The following is a 26004-nucleotide window of genomic DNA, read 5'->3' as shown; positions in this document are numbered from 1 at the left end:
ACACTGCTTCTCTAGGGTAGTAAGCTCCCCTCTAGACTATAAGTTCCTTGTGGACAGGGAACAGGTCTACCTTCCCTGCTGTAATGTACTCCCCCAGCACTTAGTAAAGTGCTATGCACTAAGTAAGCGCTCAATAAATACCATTGATTGATTGATTTCTTACTATGAGCTGAGTGTGGCGCTTAACACTGCGGTAGATACAACCAAGTCTCTTCCCGACCTGGGGTTCACAGTCGAAGAGGGAGGGGAACAGGTATTTAGTCCCTGTTTGACAGATGGGGAAACTGAGGCACAGAGCAGTCAAGTGACTTTCTGAAGGTCACCCAAGCGGGCAAGTCACGGTCCCGTACTGTGCTCCATGATATGGGGAATGTGGGCTGGGGCATTTTTGGGAGGCTTCCACAGCTTTGGGGTTTTTCCGTTGGCCATATTGGGATGGAATGAAGCTTAGGTTTAGCATCAAGTGCTTCACTTTCTGTCCTGGGGAACACCGGACATAACCCCATAACCCCAGGCTCTCGCGTGATCGGGAAATCAATCCATTGATGGCATTTAGTGAGCATTTACTGTGTGCAGAGCACTGTACTAAGTGCTTGAGAGAACCCAGTACAACTGAGTTGGTAGACACGTTCCCTGCCTACAATGAGCTTACAGTTTAGTAAGGCCAGTAAATACATTTCTGGTGACGTCCTATGTCCAAAAAGAGGGAAATCTGTTGAAATTCCCCAAACGGGAATTCCTCGATGCTGTTGTCTCTCCCAGTCTCTCCAGGATCCCTAACCCCTCTCCTGAGTGTCTGTCCCCGTATGGCCTGTGTTCTAGCCCCGATAGGATGGTGAGGCTAAAACTGGAGCTGACACCTCATTTTCAGTCCAAAAATGCATAGGATTAGATGGAGATAACTTCTCTTAGCTGGTTGCTGGGTGGTCCAGATCATTCAGTGGGACTGTTGTCAAAACAGAGCCAAGGCCTGGGTTGGGTCATTTTTGAATAGATTTTCCAGCATCCTTAGCCTATCCGCTTCCGTCCTTCCTCTGGCACTTTTTGTTCCTGCTGTGTGCCCTCTTTTTGCTTGCTGGCTTGCCGTGCATTTCATTGCATGTGATTTCATGAAATCGGTCCCCTACAACGGAGGGGTGGGGGAACAGGGAGTGTTTATTTCCAATCGATCGTGGAACAGTGTGTATTTGGGAAGATCTGGGGCCCTCTCCGCGTACTCCATTCCGCTGCTCTTCTGGTAGCGTAGACCAGGATGAGCAGTGGTGAAAGAGAAGAGCTGAAAGAAGGCCACTTTATCCAGCGAGTGCTTGGAGCTGGGGATTCTGGGAGATGGTCAACTGTGACATCCCATCTTCTCCCTCCTACCCCACAGGCATTTACAGTCTTCCCTCTAAACTGTTAGCTCTTTGTGGGCAGGGAATGTGTCTACCAACTCTGTTGTATTGTACTCTCCCATGCACTTAATACAGTGCTCTGCACACCTCTAAGCGCTCAATAAATATGACTGAGATTTTATTTCCCATCCCATTTTAAGCATGGAAACCCCATGTCTCCTCGCTGGGGGCAGTATTTGTTCATGGTTCCATTTGCTTTTCACAAACAAAGAGGAGCTGTTGGACAGGGGAGTCAGACGAATGTCCCCACCTCCTTCATGCCACTGGGTTTCAGGTCACACATTCATTCATCGTATTTATTGAGCCCTTCCTATGTGCACTTACTGAACTGAGCCCTTGGGTAAGTACAATACAACAATAAACAGTGACCATCCCTGCCCACAACGGGCTCCCAGACTAGAGGGTGGCCCAACCAAGAGGGTAGGATGAATGTCCAGGCCAGCAGAAGGTAAACCTCAGCCCCTCAGAATGCCATTCTATGCTCTGGTTCCTCCGGGATGAGCAGATGGTAGTCCCAGCAAGTAGACATTCCAGTCCTGCTTGGGCAGTGCATGAAGGTCCACGTTTCCCATGGGATTCTGAGCCCTGGCCCTTTATCCCTATACAGGCAACTGGAGGTGGCCTTCTTGTTTGAAGTGGGGGACAGGGGAGAACCCTGAATCTCTCCCCCTCATCCTTCCTCCACTCGTTCTTCTCCTGTTTCTTCCACTGCCTCTTTCTGCCAGAGCTGCTTCCTCAAACAGCTGCTCCCTCCAGCCTTGGGCTTGCAGGGACCCAGAGAAACCAGGAGGCAGGCCCGGGTTTGGTGTCCAGGGTAATGATTAACAAAGGCAGAACTAGGACTAGAACTCAGATCTCATGATTTTCTGGTGCTGTCACTATTGTTATTCCCCTCCTGGTTTTTCTTTGGTTTCCAAATAAGAACAGCCAAGTCCTCTAAAATCAACCTGATGGAGACGGGAAGTACACACTGTGTGCCGGGATCTCCTGTCCCCGGAGGGCCCAAATAGCATTTTATTGGCCCAGAAAGAGGAGTTCCTCTTTTTTCCTGCTGTTCAGCTTCTCCCTTCCTCTCCCTCTGGCCCTGATCCTAGGTTCCTCCCTTGTCCCTCTTTCCTCCCCTTCCTTTCCAGCCTCTGTTAAAACCAGGAGTGGCATCCTGGGACTGAAATTCTCTGCTCCTTGGCACCTGCACTGGAGCCAGGGCCACAGTTTGGCCTTCAGGTGGAAGCTTTCTGGGTTTCCAGGCATTCCACTGAATGAGATAGTAGACTAGTGGAGAGAGCGTACACCTGGGAGTCAGAAGGACCTGGGTTCTAAACCTTTTTCTGCCACTTCTATGCTTTGTGACAATGGACAAGTCACTTAACTTCTCTGGGCCTCAGTTGCCTCATCTGAAAAATGGGGATTGAGACTGTGAGCCCCATGTGAGCCATGGATTCTGTCCAACCTGATAGCTTGTATCTACCCCACCGTTTAGTACAGTGCCTGGCACATAGTAAGCACTTAACAAATACCATAAGGAAATAAATGAGGAGTCATATTCCTGTCTTCTCTCCCCAAGTTCTTGTCTCCTTTCGTTTCCTTCGCCTCACATCCCCCGTCAGCCCTGACTACTGCTCTTGTGGAGGCCTGAGGGCCGAGCCTCCTGGGAAATTCACAGGTCTCATCCTGCTGGCTCCATTTGGGGGCTAAGCAGGGAATGCCTGTCAGTGCCCAGCTTCCTTCAGCTGGAGGGATTGAAACCATCGATCATCATTCTGGAGTCAAGAGCACAGAGGGACCCCTGGGCAAATCCTGCTAAGAAAGTCCAGCCCTGGGTGGCACCAGCTGTTATCAGTCAGTGGTATTTTTGAGCACTTACCATGTTCAGAACCCTTACCAAATGCTTGAGAGAGTCCAATATCACAGAATTAGCAGACACATTCCCTGCCCATGACAGATTTACAGTCTAGAGGGGAGAGGCAAGATTGGGAGGTCCAGGAGCTAGACCTGCCACCAGGTCTGCTTCCCATCGATCCCAAAAGACTTAATAATAATAATTATGGTAATTGTTAAATGCTTACTATGTTGCCAGCGGCATACAAAGCGCCAGGGTGAGTACAAGCAAATAGGGTTGGGCACAGTCCCTGTCCAATGTGAGACTCACATTTTCAATCCCACTTTACTGAGGAGGGAACTGAGGCTCAGTAAAGTGACTTGCCCATGGTCACACAGAAAACAAGTGGCTGAGCTGGGATTAGAACCCATGACTGTCTGAATCCCAGGCCCATGTTCTATCCACAATGCCTTGCTGCTTGTCTTTGCTTCTTTCTGCGAGTATCTTTTCCTCAACAGGTCAGGAAGAGCTTGCTCAATGGCACCTTGCTCAATGGCACCTGATAATTGGTGTACCGGCCACCCCACCCCGGGCCTATTAAAAGGAACTCTATAAATAAGTAGAAGAAATAGTTTTTCAGTTTGGCATATAATGCAATTTTGAGATCGGATCCCATCGGTAGCTTCTTGAATGAGGTTCATGGGAAAGATAAGTGCCATTAGACTCCCTTTTTTTCTGAAGCTGCTGAAAAGCCAGGGGAAATAATGATGGTAAACTTAATAATAATAGTTGTCAGCACTTGCTATATGCCAAGTACTATACTAAGCACTGGGATGGCTAAAAGATAAACAGATCGGACACAGTCCCTCTCTCACATGGAGCTCACGGTCTAAGTAGGAGGAAGAATAGGTATTCATTCAGTCGTATTTGAGTGCTTACTGTATGCAGATCACTGTACTAAGTGCTTGGCAGTGTACTAAGTGCTTAAATCTCCATTTTACAGAAGAGGGCACTGAGGCGTGAAGAAGTGAAGTGACTTGCTAGTCACGGAATAGGCAAGTGGCAGAACCGAGATTAGACCCTGGGTCCTCTCACTCCCAGGTCTGGTGGTCTTTCCTCTAGACCATGCTGTTTATAGCGCACTGGTAATGGCAGATGGTTGGCAGCTGTTGCTTCATATCATTAGCCCTGGGACCTTCCAGACTCTCTCTCTCCTTCCTCCCGCTTCTCTTTCCAGGAGGGCAACGTACAAGTCGCTGCATTTCTGTTTGCCTCTCAAGATGAAACCAGTTCTTTGTTCTAACCATTTGGATTCCCTTGCCCCTCTGTTGTTTGAGGCAGGGGCTTCAAAGGATTTAAGTTGTTGATGATTTCACTTCTCAGGCTGAATGCATTGTGGGAAACACTCTGCCTCAGACTTGATGGTAATAGCCTTATCCTGTGGTGCCCAGTGATTTTCTTTTCCCTGACTGTTTCCCCGGCCTTTCTTCTAACTCCACTTGGATTTGGCAGTTGAGATTCCCCCACGCTGGATCCGGACCCACGCTTGAACTGGGAGAAGCGGCGTGGCCTAGTAGATAGAGTCCGGTCCTGGGAGTCAGAAGGACCTGGGCTCCAATCCTGGCTCCACCACTTACCTGATGTTGTGACCTTGGACAAGTCTCCCAAATTCTCTGCGCTTCAGTACCTCATCTGTAAAATCATAATTAAGACTGTGAGCTGTGTGGGACAGAGACTATGTCTGACCTGATTAGCTTGTATCTACCCCAGTACTTAGTGCAGTGCCTGGGACGTAATAAGTGCTTAGCAAATACCATTTTTAAAAACCTGTAGCATTAACCTGTATCTGAGCAACAGATGCAGCTTTTCTGACCTGTTGCCCCACCTGCTGTCTCCCAGTGTGACAATGAAGGGAGTTTGTGGAGGAAATGAAGCAATTCTGCCCAATGAGAATCTGGAAAAGTCCCCACGTGTCATTCTTTGGAATGTGGACTGTTGCCACTGGGGCTCTCATTTCTAGGCATAATCAATCCATCAGTGGTTTTTATTGGGACCTAACTGGGTGCTCTGTACTAAGCGCTTGGGAAAGCACCACATACCATTGATTAATTGCCCACAAGAAATCTACCATGCACAGGGGGAAAGAGAAATTAAAATAAATTGCAGATAGAGGAATCAATTGAAAATCATTAATTAAACATTGGTATTTATTGAGCAATTACTTGTGCACAGTACCGTACAAGCACTTGGAAAAGTGCAATACGACAGAGTTGGAAGATGCACTCCCTGCCCTTAAGGAACAGAAAATAAAAGAGATTAAGGATGAGGGAAATAGTAGAGTATAAGAGTATTTACATAAATATTGTGGGACTGAGATGAGTATCAAAGAGCTGAAGGGGTACAATCAACACAGAGGAGAGGGTGGATAGGGGAAATCAGGGGCTTAGTTTGGAAAGGCCTCAAGGAGGAGACATGATTTTAGGAGGGTTTTGAAGGTGGGAAGAATGGGCTGTCAGATATGAAGGAGGAGGAGCTTCAGGATAGAGGGAGGACATGGACAAGGGATTAGTGGCAAGATAGATAAAACCGAGGTACAGAGAGTAGGTTAGCGTTAGAGGAGTAAAGCATACGGGTTGGGTTGCAGTAAGAAATCAGTGAGGTAAGCTGAAAGGGACAGTGCTGATTAATTGCAACCATTCAAAGTTTTTGAGGAGTTGGAAGAAATTGACCAAACTGTTCTTCAGAATGATCCAAGCAGCAGAGTGAGGTATGGACTGGAGAGGAGAGAGACAGGTTACAGGGACATCAACCAAGGCCGATGCAATAGTTAAATTGGTAAATGATGAGTTCTCGTATCAGCACGACAGCAGTTTGCGTGGAGAGGAAAGGATGGATTTTGGAGACGTTTCGAACGTACAACTAACAATATTTTGTGACAGATTTCATGTATGGGTTGAATGCAAGAGATGAGTCAAGAATTATGCCAAGGTTATGGGCTTGCGAAACAAGGAGGATGGTCTACAGTGACTGGAAAGTAAGGGGGAGGATAGGGTTTGAGTGGGAAGATGAGGAGTTCAGTTTTGGACATGTTAAGTTGGAGATATAGGTGAGATATCCAAGTAGAGATGTCCTGAAGGCAGGAGGAAATGCAAGTCTGCAGAGAAGGAAAGTGATCAGGGCCAGAAAGATAGATTTGGGAATCATCTTCAAAGAGATGGGAGTTGAAGCCGAACAGACTCTCAGAGGGTGTGGGTGTAGATGGAGAAAAGAAGGAGACCCGGAACTGAGCCTTAAGAGACTCCCGCAGATAGTGGAAGGCAGAGAAGAAGATTTTGAAAGAGACAGGAGCAGTCGAGAGAGAAGGAAGAATCGGGAGGGGACAGTATTAGTCAAATCAAAGGTAGTCAATATTTCTAGGAGAAGGGGTTGATCGACAATGTCAAACGCAGCAGAAAGGTGGAGGAGGATTAGGATGAAGTGGTGACCATTGGATTTGTTAAGAAGAAGGTCATTGGTGACCTTAAAAAGGGTCATTCCATGGAATGGTGGGAATTGAAGCCAGATTGCAGGAGATTGAGAAGAGAGTTGGAGGAAGTGGAGATAGGGAGTGGAGACAACTTGCTCAAAGATTTTGGAGAGAAACTGTAGGAAGAAGTTGAGGTGATAACTGCAGGGAGTCCTGGGTTCCTGGGAGAGGTCTTTGGGCATACGGGATAAGTGGGAATACTTGAAAGCAGTGGGGAAGGAGCTGTTGGAAAGTGACAGGGAGGGGGCAGTTGATTTGATAAGGTGAGAAAGGATGGGGTCAGAAGCACATGTAGTGGGGGGGAATTTGAGAAGAGGTGGGAGAGCTCCTGAAATACTGCTGGGAAGGATGGGAGAGTAGAAGCGGGGGCAAGGAGAGGAAGGGACTGTAGAGGAGCAGGGGAGATTTTAGGGAGACCAAACATAATGGTTTAAATTGTATCAGTGATGTATGGCTAGGGGCAAGAGCTGAGTGGGGCAGGGGGCTTGAGGAGGGAGTTAATAGTTAATAGTTGCCAGCTCTCGCGGGCAATGAGCATGGAAGTCAAATTTGAAAAGGTATTGTTGTCTGGCGAATGAGAAGGCAGAATTAAAGCAGGTGACGCTGAAGTTGAGATGGAGGTGGTTAGCCTGATGTCTCGATTTGTTCCAGAAGCGCCACAGTTTGGGCCCAAGAGTTGAGAAAGCGTACTGTGGAAGTGATCCTCAACTGTGGGTTGGGGGTGTGAGATCGGCAAAGGAAAAAGAGAGCGAGAGAATTGGCTATTTACATAAAACCCTCAAAACGGAAGCTAAGGACACTCCAACAGCCTCTTCGATCCATCAGTCAATAATATTTGTTGAACACCTACTGTATGCAGAGCACTGTACTAAGCTCTTGGGAGAGCACAGTATAACAGAGTTGGTAGACATGTTCCTTGTCCATAAGAAACTTCCAGTCTAGAGGGGGAGTTTATTGTCTAGCCTCATTCTAGCTAGCCGAGGGAGGGGTCGGAGAGATCAGTCAGTCACTTCATCAAATTTATTGAGTGCTTACTGTGTGCAGAGCAGTGTATTAAGCACTTGGGAAAGTACAATGCAATATTAAGCAGACACATTCCCTGCCCATAACGAGCTTGCAGTCCAGAATGGGAGGCAGACATTCATGTAAATAAATAAATTACAGATATGTTGCTGTGGGATTAGGAGGGGGGATGAATAAAGGGAGCAAGTCAGAGAGATGCAGAAGGGAGTTGAAGAAAAGGAAACGAGGACTTAGGGAAGGCCTCTTGGAGAAGATGTGCCTTCATTAAGACTTTGAAGTCGTGGGAGAGTAATTTTCTGTCGGATATTCATTTAATAGTATTTATTGAGCGCTTACTATGTGCAGAGCACTGTACTAAGTGCTTGGAATGTACAAATTGGTAACAGATAGAGACAGTCCCTGCCCTTTGCCGGGCTTACAGTCTAATCAGGGGAGACAGACAGACAAGAACAATAGCAATAAATAGAATCAAGGGGATAATAAATAGAATTAAGGGGATATGAGGAGGGAGCGCATTCCAGGCCAGAATAAGGATAGCAATAAATAGAATCAAGGGGATAATAAATAGAATTAAGGGGATATGAGGAGGGAGCGCATTCCAGGCCGGAAACACAGGATGAACTCATGGGTGATGGCATTCCTATAGAAGATGGGACGGAACAGAACAGAATCCTCAAACTCCTGCTTCCTTGCCACCTCTGGAACTGACCTAGCCGAGAACACATAATAATAATAATAATAGTCATGGTATTTTTTCAGTGCTTGCTATGTGCCAGGCACTGTTCTAAGCTCTGGGGTAGTTAAAAGATAATCGGGTCGGACACAGTACCTGTCCCACGAGGGTCTCACAGTCATACTCCCCATTTTACAGATGAGGGAACTGAGGCACAGAGAAGTTAAGTGACTGGCCCAAAGTCACACAGCAGACAAGTGGCAGAACTGGAATTAGAACCCATGACCTTCTGACTCCCAGGCTCGTGCTCTCTCCACTAGGCCATGCTGCATGAAATGGCAGCAGCTGGAGAATAAGCCAGCTTATTGATTCTCCCATCAGATGCTGCCATAAGTCAGGGGAATTAGTCTTCCCAGCCTAGATACAGAGTTGGTGTAGAGAGATGGAGGAGGAGGGAGTGGGAACTCTAAGAACAAGAGGTTGACAATAGGTTGACCTATTTTTTTTTTCTGAAAACCAAGCTGTAGAGCCCAGTAATACCAGTAATTCTGCCTCTGTGAATATCAGAAGAAAGAAGCTTTGTGCAAACCTGTTCTATTTCTTTAAATATGCAACAGCCATTGAAATCATCTTCTCCTTTTCTGGCTCACCAAAAAAGCACTCTCTTACTGGCAGTTATTTCTGGACCCTTTGCTCAATTTTATATTTATTTTTTAAGTCGTCTGCTTTAAAGAAATCTTCCGAACAAAACCTGACCATCTTATAAACATGAAGCAATGTCCATGTCAGTGCTCCGCATATGGGTTTCATTAATCCTTGCGTGTTTGGAAGTCATCTCTTAAAAAGGAAGAAAGACCTTCCAGAGCACAAATTGTCTCATAGGTCAGGGCTTTTGCTCGATTGAGTGATCTTTCAGTTGAGGTAGGAAATGGGAGAACAGTTCCCTGCAAGTGTTCTGTTGACGATGAAAGCTTTTCGGGGGTGGGGACTATAGAATCAATCTCTCTCTCTCCCCCTCCCGCCCCCCCCCCCTCCATCTTTCTCTCCCTCTCTTCCTCCCTTTCTCTATCCCTTTATCTTTCCCTCCCCTACCCCCTCTCTCTTTTGTGGTATTTTGTTAAGCTCTATGTGCCAGACATTGTATTAAGCACTGGAGTAGGTACAAGTTAATCAGGTTAGACACAGTCCGTGCCCCACATGTCCCATAGTCTTAATCCCCATTTTACAGATGAGGTACCTGAGGCTCAGAGAAGTGAAATGATTTGCCCGAGATCACACACCAGGCAGAGCCAGGACTAGAATCAAGGTCCATTTTAGTCCCAGCACCATGCTCTATCCACTAGGCCCTCCACCTATCCACTATAGAGAAGCAGCGTGGCTCAGTGAAAAGAGCACGGGTTTAGGAGTCAGAGGTCATGGGTTCTAATACTGACTCCGCCACCTGTCAGCTGTGTGACTTTAGGCAAGTCATTTAACTTCTCAGTGCCTCAGTTATCTCATCTGTAAAATGGGGATTAAGACTGTGAGCTTCATGTGGGATAACCTGATTACCCTGTATCTACCTCAGAGCTTAGAACAGTACTTGGCACATAGTAAGCGCTTAACAAATACCAACATTGTTATTATTATTATTATTAGGCCACTCTCTTTCTTTCTCCCTCACCTATCCTTATTCTCTCCATCCCCTCTCCCTCCCCTCCCCCCACTCTCCTTTCGCACTGCCTGCTGGCAAGTCCCTTAGAAGCTCAGTCTACAAAAGCAAGTGTCTGTTTGTGTTGAGCCGGAAGCACTTGCTAACTGGGGCAGACTGCTGTTCTACATTTTGCAGGAACCCACATGGACCCAGGGCAGGAAGGAGAAAAGAGGTATGATAATGTCATATGCCATCTTGTGGAGGTGTATCCGAGGCCACCGGACGGAGGAACCTTGCTCTGCCCTTTGCCCTCCCCTTCGCCATGGCAGAGGGAGGCTAGGCCCTTAAAAGAAAAATACTGGATCTAAAGACATCCAGTGCTTTTAACTATTCCAGACTGGTGACAAGCCAGCAGGAAAGTTGCGCTGTCTGGAATAAAATGGTATGACTGGTCACCCAGTGGCCTATTCTTGACCTCCGCAGTGGCGTGGCGCAGTGGAAAGAGCACGGGCTTTGGAGTCAGGGCTCATGAGTTCGAATCGCAGCTCTGCCACTTGTCAGCTGTGTGACTGTGGGCAAGTCACTTAACTTCTCTGTGCCTCAGTTCCCTCATCTGTAAAATAGGGATTAAGACTGTGAGCCCCACGTGGGACAACCTCATTCCCCTGTGTCTACCCCAGCGCTTAGAACAGTGCTCTGCACATAGTAAGCGCTTAACAAATACCAACATTATTGTTATTATTATTAAGCACTAAACACTTTTAAAGGTCAGGATGTATTTTAGCTATAGGTGAAGTGGAATGTATCCAATTAGTGGGCTGTCTAAGAAAATCCCATAGCCCAGAGCTTGCTCACCTACCTAGAGTTTGGAGCAAGCTTGATGTCAGAAACTGGTAGTTGGCAGTATCTAGAGTATGTAGAAAATGGTGGTGGAAGGTTTTTTTCCCTTTATTTTTTCAACGTTATTTGTTAAGTACTTACTATGTGTGTAGCACTCTTCTAACTGCTGGGGTAGATACAAGTTCATCAGGTCAGATATAGTGCCTCTCCCACATGAGGCTCACAGTCTAAATAGGAGGGAGAACAGGTATTGAATCCCCATTCTACAGTTGAGAACACCGACGTGCAAAAAGGTTAGTGACTTGGCGAAAGTCACACAACAGGCAAGTGGTGAATTTGGGACTAGAAACCAGATCCTATGATACCCAGGCCTGTGCTCTTTCTGTTAGGTTACACGGTTTCTCAAGTTCAAGGACATTTGAAATCCACGGCCCTGAATGCTTAAGCTTTTTGAAATACAAAGTGAGATTTGAGCTGAGACGATTAGAAGCCAGGAACTCACAGACCTAAGGAAGATACTACCGAAGATCAAGAAAATAGTTTCTGTACAAATGCCTTAATTCTCAATTTGGAGGAATTCTGGGTTTCATATTATCTTTTCCTTTCTAGACGGTAAGCCTGGTGTGGACAGGGATTGTCTTTATTGCTGAATTGTACTTTCCAAACGCTAAGTACAGTGCTCTGCATACAGTAAGCGCTCAATGAATTTGATTGAATGAATGAATATTTATTAAGTGGTAACTCTGTGCCAACCATTCTTCTAAGCACCGAGGTAGATACAGTATAAGCAGACTTAAAGAGTCCCTGTCCCACACAGGGCTCATAGTCCAAATAGGAGGGAGAACAGTTATCTTATCTCCACTTTTACAAATGGGCACAGAAAAGTTAAGCGACTTGCCCAAGGATCCCACAGTAGGTAATTGGTTGAACCGGGATTAAAACTCAAGTCTCCTGACTCCCAGACTCACCCTCTTTCCACTAGGCCATGCTACTACACAATTTAGCTTTCATTGCCCTACAGATAGGAGGCGAAAGGGGTTCTCCTTTTCCAGTTGGGGAAACAGAGTCACTAATTAGAAGTATTTTAGCTGAAGTCACCTAGTGATTCAAGACTCAAATTCAGATCTTTGTTTCCTCACACAATGTTTTCTACCTACTGTTATTGTCTCCATTACACAATTTGTTCCCAAGGGAAAGCTGGAATGCTACATGTTATCCTTCACATACCACAGCAGGAGCCAATACATGGCACTCCTTGGAGTAATCATTAAACTAAATACATTTATCTCAGGTGAAACTGTCAGCATTCCCCAGTGCAGATTAGTCTTTAACAATTGACAGTTCTTTTGTAGGACATTTATCTCGTTGTTTTTCTTGTAGTCTCCTAAGCACTTAGTACAGTGTTCTACACACTGTGAGCACTCAATAAATACCACTGAGTGATTGATTATCAAGGGCCACTAGTGATACTTCTCATATTTTCTGGGGCTCCAAGAAACAACTCTGCATGTTCTGAAGTTCTTCGGGCAGCCAATTTGTCAGTGATTCAAGGGTAGGAAAATTTCTCTGCAGAAAATTCAGTCCCTGAAAATAAATGTCTGTGTATAGGTGTGTTTGAGAGGCTTGAGAAGGAATAAAACAAAATCTGGGGCTCTGCAGAGTTGAGAGCGTGGGATCACTGGCTTGTTGTTCCCTTCAGATTTTTCCATTCCCAAGGGTATCTTGAATGATGAGGGATGAGCCTCCTGGGAATAAAAAATGTAAAGGATCATTGTAGGTAAATACAGAGCTCTAAGAGGAGCTCATTTTTATCATCTGCCAGCTTCAGGGGCTCCGAGTTGAGCTTACACTTATCAGTTGCAGCTGATTCCAGTTATCAGCATCTGAGATCTGAAAAATGGATCCTAGGTGAGCCAATTGACGTTCCCTGGGCCTGCTCTTTAAGGGCAGTGAATCAAAGTGTAGCTGACCGTGCAGACTCGTAGTTGGGCTTTAAGACGTTCTGCCCCATCACTGATTGGGGTTTGAGGAGGCTGCTGGCAAAGACGGAAACTGCTGGAACAGTTCCTTGATGGCAGGGCCAGTCAGACCCCCTTCATGTGAGTTAGTCTGGGTTTGTTTGTGGTGGGCGGAGGGGAAAATCCCAGTGCCTTAGGAAACGGAATCACTTCTGGCTCCTGTTTTCTGCCTATTTTGTTGTTAGGTGCTATTCTTTCGAGCTCTGGAATCTATAAGGAGTGGAAGATCACTTTGGGCAGGGAAACTCTACCAACTCTGTTACATTGTACTCTCCCAAGCACTTAGGACAGTGCTCTGCACACAATAAGCATTCAGTAATCTTGTGTGGAGTGAGAAAGCAGTGGGTGTGTGATCAGCAATCCTGCAAGTTTTCTTCTCTCCCTGTCCACCGCAGTTACTGTTTTTGAAAAATTGGCATTGTAGTGACTAAAACATTGGTGTGATAGAGTGCCCCATGTAATAGTTGGAAACACTGGCAATCCAGAGATGAATGCTTAGATCCAGATTTGTATAGAAATCACTGGTGCAATGCCAGTTATTATTTGCACAGAAATTCATAAAAAACATTGATGAAGGTCTTTATTTGGCCAAGTGCATAGAGCCTGGGGCTGGGAGTCAGGAGGGCCTGGGTTCTAATCCCACCTCTACCACTTTTCTGCTGTGCGACCTTGGGCAAGTCTCTCCATGCCTCAGTTACGTCCACTGTAAAATGGGGATTGAGACTGTGAGCTCCACATGGGACCAGGACTATGTCCAACCTGATTTGCTTGTTTCCACCCCAGTACTTAGTACAGAGGCTGGAACATAGTAAGTGCTTAACAAATACCACATTTTTTTTAGTTAAAAATTGCAAAATGAAAGATGAAATACCTGATCTCTTTCTGTTTTCAGGTGTAGCTGTGATTTTTGCTAGTGTTTGACATCTCTTTACCATTCGTGGTCATAATTGTGTCATAACAGGATAAGATCTTCTCCTAAAGTTTTGATTTTTTATAGTATTAAGCATTTACTATGTACGAGGCACTGTACTAAGCACTGAGGTTGACACAACCAAATTGCCCTGGACACAGACCATGTCCCACATGGGGTACACAGTCTTATTCCCCGTTTTTCAGATGAGATAAGTGAGGCACAGAAAAGTTAAGTGTCTTGCCCAAGGTCATACAGCAGGCAAATTGTAAAGCTGGATTTAGGCCCAGGTCCTCTGACTCCCAGACCCAAGCTCAATCCACTAGACCACGCTACTTCTCTATTGAATAGTTTGATTGACCTGTTCTGTTTTTCTCCCAACTATAACGAACCCCATCCCATGATTTCAGTTGTTTTCATTTTCTTATTCACCTTGTCGTCCTTATTTCCAGAGCACCCACCCTATGCTAAGTGATATAGTTGGCCTATAACCATCTAAAGCACTGGTCTCTGGCCCCTTAGGGCTTATGGACTCTTGGTTGCATTATTTTAGGGATTCAAGAAGAGGCAGAGTGTGTTGTTTGAAGTTATATTCAATTGATCGAACAATAATCAATCATTTATTGAGTGCTTACCGTGCACAGAGCACACTGAACAAAGCACTTGGGAGAGTACAGTAACACAATGTGACAGACACATTCCCTGCTCCCAATGAGCATACTGTCTAGAGGAGTGTGATATTTAATGAGCACTTACTGGGTACAGAGTACTGTACTAGGTGGTTAGATGGAAACTTGGGACCTGCCACTTTGAGTAATCTGCATAGAATTCTGCCCCGTATATCAAGGAATCTGCCATCCAAACAGTCTGGCCTTAGGTTCTTCAATAATAATGGTAATGGGATTTAAGTGCTTACTCTGTGCCAAACACTATTGAGTCCTGGGTAGGTATAAGGTAATCAAGGTCAGACACAATCCCTGTACTATGAGGACCTCACAGTCTAAAGGGGAGCGAGAACAAGTATTTAATTCCCATTTTACAGATCAGGAAACTGAGGCACAGAAGATCCGTGAAATTAATTGCTCAGTGTCACACAACAGCCAAGTAGCAGATCTGGGATTAGAACTCAGTTCCTCTGATTCCCAGGCCCATGCTCTTTCCACTAGGCTATGTTTTGTTTCATTTCCCACAGTGCCACCTTCAATGATTAGATAATAGGTGAATCAGGCCCTTTCCCCGAAAAGGATCTTTCAGTCTACTTGTGAAACAGTAGCTTGGAATGGTACATAGGACAGAGTCTAAATTCCTTAATAATGGGTGTCTTATCAAATCTCATTATTTTGGCCTGCTTCTGGTACAGTACTCAGTGCCAACAGTGCTCTACGCAAGATAAGCACTCAACTGATAATGGGAAGTGCCGTGATGTTGAAGTTATGGGGACATTACTTCCTAGGAGCTTTGAGCTTTCCCTTGTACCCCAGGGGTTTGGACATTATTGTTGTTGATGTTTGTGAGGTGGCAGAAGCCTCCCTGAAGATGAGCAGATCTTCTGCTGCCGTGAAGGTAAGAAAGAATGATGTCATGGTGAGGATGATGGTATTTGTTAATCGCTTATTTTGTGTCAAGCACAGTTCTAATCACTGGGATTGATACAAGCCAATCAGGTTGGACACTGGCCCTGTCCCACAGGGGCTCACAGTCTTAACCCCCATTTTACAGATGAGGTAACTGAGGCCCAGAGAAGTTTAGTGACTTGCCCAAGGTCACACAACAAACAAGTGGCGGGGCTGGGAGTAGAACCCACTTCCTCTGACTCCCAAGTCCATGCTCTTTCCACTAAGCCACGCTGCTTGTGACTCGCAGGCCCCGGGCTCTGTCCACTAGGCCATGCTGCTTCCCAATGCATTAGGCGGTGTTTCATCAGCCACAGATGGCTGTGGCCGCTTGGACCCACAGACATTATGTAGGCAGAGAAGTAGCTAAGTATGGCGGCAGGAAAGATTCCAGCCCTTCTACGACTGGAGTTCTTTAGGCAAAGAAGTCCTCGACCATGGGCTCGGAGCTGGTGGAGGGAAGAGAACAGCTTGGAGCCTCTGCCCCTGGTTGCTCCTCCCTCTGCAATCAGTCAATCTGTGGCTATTTATTGGGCACTTACTGGGTGCAGAGCATTGGATTAAGCACTTGGGAAAGTATAATACCGTAGAGTTGATAGACTCAATCCCTTCCCACAAGGTTTTTATAGTCTACAGGGGACACAGGCATTAAAATAAATTACTGGTAGGGGAAACAGTAGAGAATATGAATATGGGGAGTGATGTGGCCTAATGGAAAGAGCATGGGCCTGGGAGTCAGAGGAACTGGGTTCTAATCCCAGCTCTATTACTTGCCCATTGTGTGACCTTGGGCAAGTCACTGCCTAGTGCCTCAGTTTTCTCTTCTGTAAAATGGGTATTTAATGCCTATTCTCCCCCCCCCCCCCACTTAGATTGTAAGCCCCATATGGCGCAGGGCTGTTTCTGACCTGATTAACTTGTATCTCACCCAGCACTTAGAACAGTGCACGGCACATAATACATGCTTAACAAATAGAATAATAGGAATATTTCAATCGTAAGCATTCTGGTGCAGACACTCCCACCCCAGGGAAGTGGAACAGAGATGTTGGACCCATTAACAAGAAGTTTCAGTCCCTGCAGCTTGGCTTTTCAGGGACCCCGTTGCCGTGCATGGCTGGGAATAGCTAGAGTGTTCATTTCCATTGCACCATTCGTAAATTTTCCAGAGGCAGTAGTGAGTAAGCGTAGTAGCCACAAGGAATAGTTTCCCCAGCGAGCTAGTACGCCTTGTCAAAATACTCACAGTCCGAGAAAGGATTTTTAAGTCCAGCTATAAAAAAATCTACTTGCTATGGATTAAGTTACAGGCACAGTCTGTCCTTTTTCAAAACTATGATTTAAAGAAAGAATACCAGAAAAAAAAGTCAATCTGACAAACACAAGTTGCCTCACCCCTTACCCCCCACATTCACATTTGGACACCGAGAGACCTTTGGATGGGCACCTCTGTTAATAGAGTGCTCTTTTTTCATCAGAGACGATGCTGTCGACAGAGATTTTTGGTGTGCGTGGGCAGGGCTGAGCCTACGGTGTGCACGTATATGATGTCTCTTCCTTCCATGATGTCTTTGCCATTTGCAAAATACTTTGCTGTTTCTACTCTGTATTTAACCTGCAATTTTTTCCATAGCTTTTGCTCAAAGAAGCCATCCCTCCTTTCCTCTTACTGATCCCTCTGCTGCCGTTGTGTCATAATGATCCTGTATTTAAGTGCTTACTATGTGGCAGGCACTGTACTAAGCCCTGAGGTAGAAACAAGCTATTCAAGTTGGACACACAGTCCCTGTCCCACGTGGGACTCATGGTCTTAATCCCCATTTTCCAGATGCGGTAACGGAGGTGCAGTGAAGTGACTTGCCCAAGGTTACACATCTGGGATTAGAACCCAGATCCTTCTGACTGCCAGCCTGATGCTGCATCCACTAAGCTATGCTGCTAAGCGACATCAGTTGAGGCCAAATTTCCTCATATCTTTAAAATGTCCTTATGGCACTGGGAGAAATTGTCCAATTGGGCCTAGCGTAAACTACCACTGGCCCCCCCAAGGCAGCAGGCTCCTCCCGTGGAAGGAAACATGCTGCCATTTGTTTCCTCAGAAGTCATTGCCCTTGAGTTTTATGAAATGTCACTTGGGATTGGGCTTGAGACTATGGGAGGGAGTTTCTCAGCTTTATCCTTCCTCCATTTTGTCCATTTCCTTGCCAGAGCCCAGGTTGTGTCTACCCCGCCATCCTCCCATTGCTATTTATGCACTGTTTATTTGCAGTTCCCTTTTGGTTGGTGGTCCCACACATCCTTATCGAATGTGAGCCTGTAGAGACCTGAGTGCAGTGGAATTGGCAACTTCCAAAGCAGGAAGTCGGTCAGTCATATTTATTGAGTGCTTACTGTTTGCAGAGGACTGTGCTAAGTCTTTGGGAAAGTCCAATATAGCAATAAACAAGATGCATTCTCTGCCCACAACAATCTTAGCTCTAGACCTCTCATCACCTGCTTTCCATAAAGACATGATGGCAGCGCTTCCTGAGAGAGTCTCAATTAGTCAATCAACAGGATTTATTGAGTGCATACTTTGTTCAGAGCGCTGCACTAAACACTATGTGAGAGAGCAATACAATAGAGTAGGTAGACAAGCTTATCTGCTGGGTAACCTTGGGCAAATCACTTCCCTGTGCCTCTGTTACCTCATCTGTAAAATGAGGGTGAATACCATGAGCCCATGTGGGACATGGATTGGGTCCAACCTGATTCATTTGTATCTCCCCCAGCCGTTAGTACAGTGCTTAGTACACAGCAAGTGTTTAACAAATACTATAAAAAAATTTTTTTAAAAAAAACGCTGCCCACAAGATGCTTGCAGTCTGACTGGATCTTTAGTAAATTGTAGTGTCTAAACTTTCTTCCATCCTTGCAGGGAGCAGAGGAGCATAGTAACCACAAAGCAACAACTTTCACAGTACAAACATTTTTTCTAGGAGAGAAATGGAAAATCATGGGCAGATCATAAACATTTATTTACCTCACTCCTGCTGGTCTAGACCAGGTTTTTTAGCTTCCCTCTGTGTGCATTCCGGGACAAAAACAGGGACTACTCAGCAAAGCCTTTCAAATCTTAGAGGCTTAATAGTGAGCATGTAAAAATCTAAACATTTTACAATGAATACAATTCTGACCAGAAACATCCTAAGGAGGTTTTACTGAATCTTCATTATAATTTGCCTTCACCCCTCAGTGTTCATTTCTCCTTCTTCGTGTATTTTTGCTTAATCCAGTGTCTAGAAATAAGCCCCTATGGAAAAATCTCTCACAATTCCTGGAAAGGTTGAGTGGTCATTTTCCAGGAAAACCATATTTCTAATAAACCTTCTCCCTCCGGGTGGGCAGTTTCACCTCTGTTCAAGTTAAAAGGCAGTATATGTTTTAAAATGCTGAAATTTCAATTAACTGCTTTGGGCCCCTTTAAATAGAGTTTGGAAAAACAGATGCAATTTCTGCATGGTAAAACCCAGAGCCAATTGGGAGAACCATTTAGACTCTAAGTGATATGAGCAGACTGCCCCTTACTGTGTCTGATTTTATTTCAACCTCGCCTTCAAGCATTGCTGTTTTCAAAGCCCTCTTCCTTTCTTTTAGTGTTTGGAGGTTTTGAAATTGTTTTTCAACAAAGCCCAAAAGAGGAGTCCCAGAAAAAAAAAAATTAGAAATGAAATAATTCTGTCTTTAAAGTAAATCAGCCTCTTTGGATGGTCTGTATTTGGAAGACCTGTGAATTGGAGAGGTTTGCTGTCACTGATTGTTCCAGCGGACAGCAGCATGAAACCAGAGTAACAGGGAAAAAGTATCAAATTTGCAGGGTATTTTTAACATTAATTTTTTTTTCCATTTTTTACCTTTGAAGTCAAAGTGAGAAAAAAAGGCACTAACAAAGGCATAAAATAGCATGAAAAATGGTTTTGTTTATTTCCGAAGTGGTCTTCTTCAAGGGCTGCTCTTAAACATAGCTCATCGGGCAAAGAGAAGTGATTCTTGCATCAAAATGACTGTCCACTCTACAGACAGGGGCTGTTGCAGTAGATGTGGTCATGCACTCATTCTGAGGTATTTTTAAGGAAGAGCGGACTGTGTTTTCAGCTGAAGTAAAGTCAGCTGAAATATGAAGTAATGTCTGGGGTGGGAGGCGTTTCCATCTGTCACCCTCAATGAGTACTGAGGGATTAATTGTTTTCAGAAAGAGTAAGTCCTAGTGATCAAAAGGACCCTCTAGTTTCACAGCCCATTTAATCGAAGGACAACCTTGCTGTCTGGACTATCCAAGATAAAGGATGGCTTATCATGTTTCCTGGTGAGTTTGACTCTCTGTGGTTTCATTAAGTTCTTTTCATTCAAATCTGTAGCAAAATTCGCTCAAGACATCTAGGGGAATGGGATCCAAATGGCCTTTCTTCAAATTCTAACCCAGAATTTCTGAGTCCTGTGACACAGGTGAGCAGAACTCCAGCTTTTCAAGAACCTTCTGACTCAAATGGTTTGTGCAAAATTTGGGGTAGAGATGACACCTCCCGCCTCTAAGATTTGAAAGGCTTTGCTGAGTAGTCCCTGTTTTTGTCCCGGAATGCACACAGAGGGAAGCTAAAAAACCTGGTCTAGACCAGCAGGAGTGAGGTAAATAAATGTTTAAATCTTCTTTGTGTTTATTTCCTGAGTGGAGCTGGGAGCCAGCTGCCTTTAGGGACCTCTGCCCACTGCAGCCCAACCCTTAACAGCACAGCGGGAAATGAACAAGCAAAGAAGAGTGACTTATTTTGGGAGGTAGTGGTATGAACAAATGGACTTGGCTTGCTGCCATGTCCACGGGCCCAGATCCCAAATGATGTCCCAACCCTGCACTGGGCTCTGACTCCTTCATTGAAACCAGAATAACTCTTGGGATATAGAGGCACAGACCAAGAAGGTTCTCTATCAGTCAAAATTCATTTTCCATCACAGGCATTTAGAAAGGATGTTCTTAACCCATAAACCAGTTGGCCTAGTGGAAGGAGCACTGGCCTGGGGGGGCAGAGGACCTGGGTTCTAATCCTGGCTCTGTTTTCTGTCTGCTGTATGACTTTGGGCAAGTCGCTTCACTTCTCTGTGCCTCAGTTACCTCATCTGTAAAATTGGGATTCATCTGTGAGCTGATTATCTTTTATCTCAGTACAGTGGCTGGAACACAGTAAGGACTCAAATAAGATTTTTTGAAAAGGCACTGAAATGTGATAATGATGATGATGATGACAAGAATAATGATAATAGCAGCAACAATCCCTTCCTTCTTAACCCTTCATAGCTTTACCCATTATCCCTTTGAGAGGGAATGAATTAAAGCTTCTAGGTGGTGTATAGTTTGCTCAAATCTGAAATATGGCTGCCAGAGAATGTTGTGCTATGCATATAAACTGTTTGTATATTGGCCTAAGCAACACGAACTTATTGGGTATCTCAAAAGAGCCCAGGCTAGATGTGGGTAACTTTAAACTGTATATGGTACCAAATTCTTTTGAATGCAAACATATATTTCCCAAATGGCCTGTTCTGTGCTGAAATCATCTTGGTTTAAGAACTTGGCTAACCTCTCTGGGACCCCTTTATATGTCCCTCTCCCAATCCTGGTAGTTTATAGCACAGCCAAATTAGCTGGCAAGAGGCTCTGATATTTTTATAACACTCGGTATTCAACATTCAACAACTGTGTGGCACTTGCCATGTGAGGCAGAGAACTATGACGTTGACTCTTTCCAGCTATTCATGGTTTCCTTGTCACTGAGGGAAAGAGGTGGTTTTGGGAGATTTACAGATTATACAATGCATGCAATCAAGTCTGAAAGAGAGAGAGAAAATAGTCCCATTAAAACAAACACACACACACACACACAGGAAAAAAAATTAAACCCTTAAGATCTGTTGCCATGAGCTTCGGTTTGGAAATGAAATGAGTGGTTTGCCATTTTCAAAATCTCAACAGAAAAGCTGTTCATTCATTCCAGATGTTTCCAATAGAAAGCTTGGAATTGTCACATCAGCGGAGTGGCCGATCAGTGGCGGAAGGGAAGGCCAGAGCGTTGATTTCACTGGCTCTCTGTATCAGGGAAGTTGCTTTTTAAAAGAGGAGCCTGTCAGCCGGGCAGGAAGCAAACACCTCCACTTAGCTCCCCCCAACAATCCCCCTTGGGCGTAAGATGGTCCCTGCCGGTGAGAGGAGGTTGGGAAACAGCCCACTTCCTGCCTCTGACACTGCTGCCAAGAGACCATCAGATGGGTAAAGCTGGAAAGAAGTTCCCAGCTGGAACCGGTGCAGTTGTGAAATCAAACACAAAACAAATGTGTAGGCCATTTCAGTGGCGGGCAGAAGCAAAACCCGGGGGCTAGAGGATCGGGATGGTTTAACACTATCCTCAGCCTTACAGTGCATGTCGGGGATCCCTGGGAACAGGGAAGGAAAGAAGCATTTGACACTAATTAAGATGGGTGGTGCATAAAGGGATGAAGTTGGATAAATTGAGCCAAAGTTGGGGTCACCCTGAAAGCCCTGCCTGCTCCCCGAGCTGTGGAGTCCCAGGGGATGGAGAGTTGGATCCTTTTTGAAACAGATAATGTCAGTGAGTCATATTTATTGAGTGCTTACTCTGTTCAGAGCAGTGTACTAAGCACTTAAAAGAGTACAATATAACTGTTAGCAGACATGTTCCCTACCCACAGTGACCTTTTTATTTACGGTATTGGTTAAAATATTACTATCTACCAAGCACTGTTCTACCTGCTGGGATAGACACAAGCTAATTGTTTGGACACGGTCCCTGTTCCGCATGGGTTTTGCAGTCTTAATCTCCTTTTTACAGATTAGGTAATTGAGATACAGAGAAGTGAAGTGACTTGCCCATAGTCATGCAACGGGCAAGTGGGGGAGCCAGGATTAGAACCCTGGTCCTTCTGACTCCCAGACCAGTGCTCTGTTCTCTAGGATACACTGTTTCTCTAGATTGCAGTCTAGAGATCATCAGGATCCCTGCTGCTTTCCTGGGAAGGTAACTGCAGGCATGCATTTGATTTCAGTTAATAAGTAGTCATTATTGAGTGTGTTGTGTCTACAAAGCCATGTTCCTGGTGCTTGGGAAGGTTCATTGGGTGTTTGGAGAGGCAGCAGGGCCTAGTGATTAGAACACAGGCTTGGGAGTCAGAAGGACCTGGGTTCTAATCCTCGCTCCACCACTTTTCTGCTGTGTGACCTTAGGCAAGTCACTTAACTTCTCTGGGCCTCAGTCACCTCATCCATAACTTGGGGATTAGGACTGTGGGACAAGGACTTTGTCCAATGTCATTAGCTTAGGTCTTCCTCTGTACTTAGAAAAGTGCTTGACACATACTTAGCGCTTAACAAATGCCGTCATCATTATTATTATTGTTACATTAGAGGCAGAAGTCCCTCTAATCCCTATTGACAAGGAGTTTGTAATCCAACAGAGGAGCTTCTTGCATACATAGTTTCTGTAAGTCACACAGTGGTGCCGATCAGGGCCCCGGGTGACTTGTGTGGCTGAATTCTAATAGGAATAATTGTGGTATTGTTAAACACTTACTATGTGCCAAGCCCTGAACTAAGCACTGGGGTAGATACAAGGTAATCAGGTCCCACGTGAGTCTCACAGAGCAAGTAGGAGAGAGAACAGTTATGGAATCCCCATTTTACAGATGAGGGAACTGAGGCACAGAGTAGTCAAGTGACTTGCCCTAGGTCACACGGCAGATAAGTGGCAGAGTTTTGATTAGAACCCGAGTCTCTCTGACTCGCTGGGTTCTGAGTGCTGGAGACTGCCCCTTTCTCCACCCACCCCAACTTTTTTTTTGCTTTTTAATGGCTTATCTTAAGCCTGTACTAAGCACTGGGGTAGATACAGGGTAATTGAGTTGGACACAGTTTCTGTCATGCATTGGGGTCACAGTCTTAATCCCCATTTTATAGATGAGGTAACTGAGGCACAGAAAAGTGAAGTGAATGACTTGCCCAAAGTCACAAAGCAGTCAAGTGGTGGAGTCAGGTTTAGAACCTAGATCCTCTGACTTCCAAGCCGATGGTCTTTCCACTAGGCCACGCTGTCCCTTGCCGGAGGCAAGATTTTTATGGTCCCCGTCCAGCTGGGGACCTGGTTTGGACAGTGTGGCTTGGGGAGAGTTGGAAATCAAGAGTGGAAAGGCTGCTGATGGGAATGGAAGGTAAAAACAACCCTCATTGACTCGTGCAAACCTCATTTACGGAAGACATTACGGAGCAGATTGGTGGTGTTTCTGGTGTGAGAAGGGAGAGGTGGAGGGATTTGTTGCAGCATTGGACGGAGGGTGAAGATAGAAATCTGAGCTGGATCAAGTAGGAGCATGGCACAAGCTAGTGAAACCCCTTATCTACTCCCATCACCTTTTGGCTACCTGAATCCCTGAAAAAGAGATGGCTTCCCTATCCCCCCAGGTCATCTCCACCCAAAGTAGTTAGAGTAAGACTTTTTCCTCTCCTAGTTATCTTGGCACTTGGAGAATTTGGAGGAGAATGAAACATCCAGTGACATTGTCATGCTGCTTTCACTCTGCTGCTTGTTGACTTAAAAGCAACCTTTTTTTCCTCTTCTCAACCCTCCCCCCCCCCGCCCCAAATCTATGTCCCCTCCCCCCACCCCGATCCAATTTAAGCGCCGAATGAGAGAATGTCTGAAGAGAGGGAATTCTGGAACAGTTCAGCCCCTTGAGGGCTGGAGGAGATGGGGGCTGGATGGGAGCTCAAGCCATCGGAAAACAGGAAGCCGTGTGGCAGGGTCTACTCGGAGCCCAGCTGATATGAATGAAAGCATTGATGGGGGGGTGGGGGAAAGCTTGTGAAATTAGAAGACCACTCATTCATACAGGCACACCCTCGCCCACCCCACTGCTCTTCAGTTTCTGCTTTTTTCAAAAGACGTCATCCCTTTCTCACAATTCTTGGCCTTGATGCTCTGAAAAGCCAGTTCAAGTACAATTCTTTTGTTGTTAGGGTCCTGAAGATCCCGAGCCCCCAAAAGGCTGTTACCACCTTCCTTTCCCCTTCTCCTCTCCCCTCAATTAACCCCTAGGCTTTCAGAGACCCATGTGCACCTCAGCATCCTTTTCCTATTTTCCTTTGGGGGAAAGGGATGGATTGCACAGGTTTGCAGTCCCTCACGGCACCTCTTCCTGGCTTCTTCCTCTCCGCCCTCCATGATAACGCTGCATGGGCAAAAGAAAATCACACCGGCCACTTCTTATGGCCCCCTCTAGAACCATCACGGATGGGCGCAGTCTGAAGAGAGGAAGCCGCTGGAAAAGGAAGCTCAGTCTTTTTTTTTTCCTTCCCCCCCCCCCCCCCTTCTCTACCCCGCCTCTGAACAGAGATGAATCATGTTCCCACAACTGCAATTAAGTTCTTCGAGTCTCCACGACTGCTGGAGCCGTGCGGAAAGGAAAAGTAGTGACGTCCTGGGGGGAGAGGGGGAGCGAGTGAGAGCGAGCAGGAGGAGTGGTCGTGCCTCTTTTCTTCCCCAAGCCACCCCCCCAACTCCCTTTTACCCAGGACTGTCATTAGAAATTTTAAACTTAAATCTGAACCTACCGGCCCAGCCTAGCTAGCATCAGGCAGCCTGCAGGAGAGCCTTATCCAGCAGGACGATATCCTGGCTTTATATGCGTTTTCACGGAGGACAGAGGGAGGTCTGCACTCTCTAAAGAGCTGGCTTTCGTGCACGAACTGGATTTCGAGCGAGCGGCATCATTCTGCACGTTTCCAAGTCTCCTCTCTTCCTCTCCGGTTCTCATTTTTCCCGGGCGGACAGTGGGGAGAGTGGGTCTCGTCCCCGCCGGCTTCTCCCGGCTGGATCCTTTGCCTCCGGCACCTGGCTGCATTGCTCCATTCTCCCCGACCTGTGCTCAGAGAGAGCCTCCCCCTTGGGGGCTGCCCTCTCCCCCCAGGTTGCTGGCTCGGGGTTTCCGAAGGCGGAGAGAGACGGATCCCCCCGGGCTCTGGACGTCCCGAATTGCTGGAAGAGTTAGCAGCCAACCACCCCGTGGTACTGGGGGCTTGACTTCCCCGGCTCTTCCCAGCCCAAGAGGTCTGGGTTGACCCTGGGGCAGCGGCTTCCCCCTTGGCCTGCCCAGGCTGCTTGGACCCTGGTGGGACCCACACCCGCCCCATCGCCTGCTGGAGTTCATGGTGGGACTTGCGGAGGCCGGCCCCGTGCCTCGCTTTCCCCACACCCGGAGATCATGTATGAGCGGCACAAGAGACGGTACAGCTTGTGTGACATTTCCAAGGTCGACAGGACGGTGGATGTGGTGTTGCTGAAGGTAGGGCCTGGGGAGGGGTCGTGGGGTCATTCCCAAGAGTCCGTGGTGTCCCTGTAGGGTTGTTGGGATAATGGGGCGCGTAGGCCCGGGCCCTTATGGACAGAGCCAGTCGGAAACAGAGTTTTGAACCGTCTGCCTTTGGAAATGTGCATTTTCAGATGTTTTCATGTTGCTT

The 26004-nt window shown here is 46.2% G+C and overlaps 1 protein-coding gene across 11 annotated transcripts in view; it reads left to right on the top strand.

The window, feature by feature from the left end:
- Positions 1–26004, top strand: part of AKAP13 (A-kinase anchoring protein 13) — a 394860-nt gene that overhangs the window by 230364 nt on the left and 138492 nt on the right. Inside the window, exon 1 of one of the 11 annotated variants that reach the window (XM_029065589.2) lies at positions 24959–25829. The exons of 9 other annotated variants lie outside the window; for them this stretch is intronic. In XM_029065589.2, the coding sequence (XP_028921422.1) occupies positions 25749–25829 (81 nt within the window). In that variant the 5' untranslated portion in view covers positions 24959–25748. Of the gene's footprint in view, positions 1–24958; positions 25830–26004 lie in introns of those variants that run through there. One more of the 11 variants, XM_029065590.2, reaches the window with a different exon arrangement.

Source organism: Ornithorhynchus anatinus, chromosome 5 (assembly GCF_004115215.2).
Source record: "Ornithorhynchus anatinus isolate Pmale09 chromosome 5, mOrnAna1.pri.v4, whole genome shotgun sequence".
Classification (NCBI taxonomy): domain Eukaryota; kingdom Metazoa; phylum Chordata; class Mammalia; order Monotremata; family Ornithorhynchidae; genus Ornithorhynchus; species Ornithorhynchus anatinus.
Note: the sequence above shows the minus strand (reverse complement) of the source record. Positions and strands in the feature narration are given on the sequence as shown.